The sequence below is a fragment of the Pinus tabuliformis genome, chromosome 6 (genome assembly GCF_031772625.1).
Source record: "Pinus tabuliformis cultivar Carrire ecotype Pingquan chromosome 6, CPIR1, whole genome shotgun sequence".
Classification (NCBI taxonomy): Eukaryota; Viridiplantae; Streptophyta; class Pinopsida; order Pinales; family Pinaceae; genus Pinus; species Pinus tabuliformis.
In genome coordinates this window covers 120753720-120756336 of record NC_142292.1, presented here as the reverse complement: position 1 = coordinate 120756336, position 2617 = coordinate 120753720, and the positions used below count along the sequence as shown (strand labels likewise).

Here is a 2617-nt window from a genome sequence, read left to right as displayed (position 1 = left end):
GACCATCTAAACATGAACACGCACGCTCGCCTGAAGACAACCATGCCTGAAGACAACCATCTAAACATGAACACGCACGCTTGAAAGGAGGAACAACACACCAGACACTATTCAGATCAGCTAATGAAGTATTATAAATTCTTGAAAATTTTGGAAGAGTTTATAGTGATGGTTTTGATCTTGTTGGAGACTGGTTCATAGCACATGCTATTGTGTTAATAATATTTGACTAAATTAAATGTCGCACAACAAGAATCAATCATTATCTGCATGCATAATGAAACACCATGGCAAATTATGCAGTGTGGTCAAAAAAGAACAGCATGCAGTTTTCAATAAAAAAATTGTTTTATATTGTCTGCATACAAGAAATGATCCAATGGGTGCAGCAAGACCTCTACAAAAACTTTAAACAGAAAACTTGGGTCAGCTAGCATGTGGTTGCGTAAAGCAGCGCTTCCTCGAATGGCTATCCCTAGAGGCCACGCCGCTTCCTATACAATCGAATCAGAATATAGTTGAGAAAAAAAGAAAAGGCATCATTATGCTAGTAATAAAGGCAAAATAAATCCAAGTACCACAAATATAATATTAAGTATGATTTAAACACACGAGCATACTTGTAAATCCAAGTATCTAGAAAGGAGCAATTGGCGTAAACCAACAGCTTTGGCAGCTTCTGCCATATCAGATGGAAGAACAGCCCCTCGAGCCTCTGCCTTTTCGAATACTTCCTCTGCATTTAAAATGGGTCCAAATTCATCTTCACCATCATTCCCACCTTGATCACCCTCATTGTCCCTACCACCACCTTTTCCTCCTTCTCCTCTAAAGTTTCCATTGTCATTCCCTCTAAAGCATCCTTCGTCACCACCATTATCAGCATTTGAACCATCTTCTTTAATATCTGCACTGTTTCCTATTCTTCATTGAGATAGGCTTAGATCTCCTCCAACCATTTTCAAAGGAGCAGTGACAACTTCAGGATCTTTCACTGATTCAGAATCAAAATCCATCTGGCATTTAACCCTGAAAGGCCTAGCTTCCTTAAGTCTTCCTATTGGAAAGTTTATAATTAACTCTATTGTATTTTTCTCTCGTCTACAACGATTAAATCTTTCGGTTCCAAATATGAGGGGCCTTTGAATTTCAAAATTGAGGGCATTTGAAACTCCATTTTTGCTTGAATTTCCAAATTTAGCTTGACTTGTAAAAAGTGAAAGGCTTGCAGCCTCCATGCAAGTACTAAAAAGGCAGCAAGGCATATTTAAACTCCACAATATGAAATAACTGGGAAATGAAAAAGAAAGACAATCCACCACTCTGAATATCACAATTTATTCCAAACTCTTAGCCTCCTCGAAGTCTATAGTTCTATACCTTAAGCTAGGGGTGAAATTTATTTGAGCACCAACTTCAATAGCCTTGAAGTGTTTCGTTGGAGTACACAAGATTTACAAGGGCCCTATCATACCACCAGAGACAGCTTCTCCCGAAAAGGAATACAACGAATCCAACTTTGGCCTTGTGAAATAAATGCACGAATACACTTGCAACTCGACACTCAACTCTGAGTAGAAAAATAAGGGATTTGATGCGCATAAAGTCACTGACTATCCTGTGTCAACTCGAAAGCGCTGAAAACTTTTTAACAAAATGATGCGTGATACTATAATTTAAATGTGAAAATTAGCTGGGCTTCGCTTCCTCTCAAACAACCTGAAATTCAAGATTTTTCCTAAAATGAGACATCAAATCCAAAATTTGAGAAATGCTCTATCAGTTTAGTTCAAATACGTTAATGAACGATCCATGCAGCTATAGAGGTTAAAGGAACAACTTCAAGATGCACTAGATCACGGCTTTGGGGGTTTAGGGATTAAGTCTGTGGAGATATAGTGTTTTTAGTACTTGCATGGAGGCTACAAGCCTTTCACTTTTTACAAGTCAAGCTAAATTTGGAAATTCAAGCAAAAATGGAGTTTCAAATGCCCTCAGTTTTGAAATTCAAAGGCCCCTCATATTTGGAACCGAAATATTTAATTGTTGTAGAGGAGAGAAAAATACAATAGAGTTAATTATAAACTTTCCAATAGGAAGATTTAAGGCAGCTAGGCTTTTCAGGGTTAAATGACAGATGGATTTTGACTCCGAATCAGTTAAATATCCTGAAGTTGTCACTGCTCCTTTGAAAATGGTTGGAGGAGATCTAAGCCTATCTAATTCAAGAATAGGAAATAGTGCAGATATTAAAGAAGATGGTTCAAATGCTGATAATGGTGGTGACGGAGGTTGCTTTGGAGGGAATGACAATGGAAACTTTAGAGGAGGAGAAGGGGGAAAAGGTGGTGGTAGGGACAATGAGGGTGATCAAGGTGGGAATGATGGTGAAGATGAATTTGACCCATTTTAAATACAGAGGAAGTATTCGAAAAGGCAGAGGCTTGAGGGGCTGTTCTTCCATCTGATATGGCAGAAGCTGCCAAAGCTGTTGGTTTACGCCAATTGCTCCTTTCTAGATACTTGGATTTACAAGTATGCTCTTGTGTTTAAATTATACTTAATATTATATTTGTGGTACTTGGATTTATTTTGCCTTTATTACTAGCATAATGGT

The 2617-nt window shown here is 38.0% G+C and overlaps 1 protein-coding gene across 1 annotated transcript; it reads right to left on the bottom strand.

Annotated features, from left to right (window-relative positions):
* Positions 1 to 215: 215 nt before the first annotated feature.
* On the bottom strand, positions 216 to 1238 carry LOC149257637 (uncharacterized). Its single transcript, XM_089381631.1, has 4 exons — positions 1109 to 1238; positions 621 to 919; positions 396 to 494; positions 216 to 266 (listed from the first exon to the last, which is right to left on the bottom strand). The coding sequence occupies exons 1-4, from the start codon at positions 1236 to 1238 to the stop codon at positions 216 to 218; spliced, it is 579 nt and encodes a 192-aa protein (XP_089237757.1).
* Between the last annotated feature and the right edge of the window lie 1379 nt (positions 1239 to 2617).

Bases quoted from the DNA above. Each gene is read 5' to 3' on its own strand.
- LOC149257637 (XM_089381631.1), bottom strand. From the start codon at position 1,238: ATGGAGGCTGCAAGCCTTTCACTTTTTACAAGTCAAGCTAAATTTGGA. The intron at 920-1,108 runs GTTGTAGACGAG...AATGAAGAATAG, and splicing joins TGGAACCGAAAGATTTAATC to GAAACAGTGCAGATATTAAA. The intron at 267-395 runs GTCTTGCTGCAC...TTATGCATGCAG, and splicing joins TGTTTAAAGTTTTTGTAGAG to ATAATGATTGATTCTTGTTG.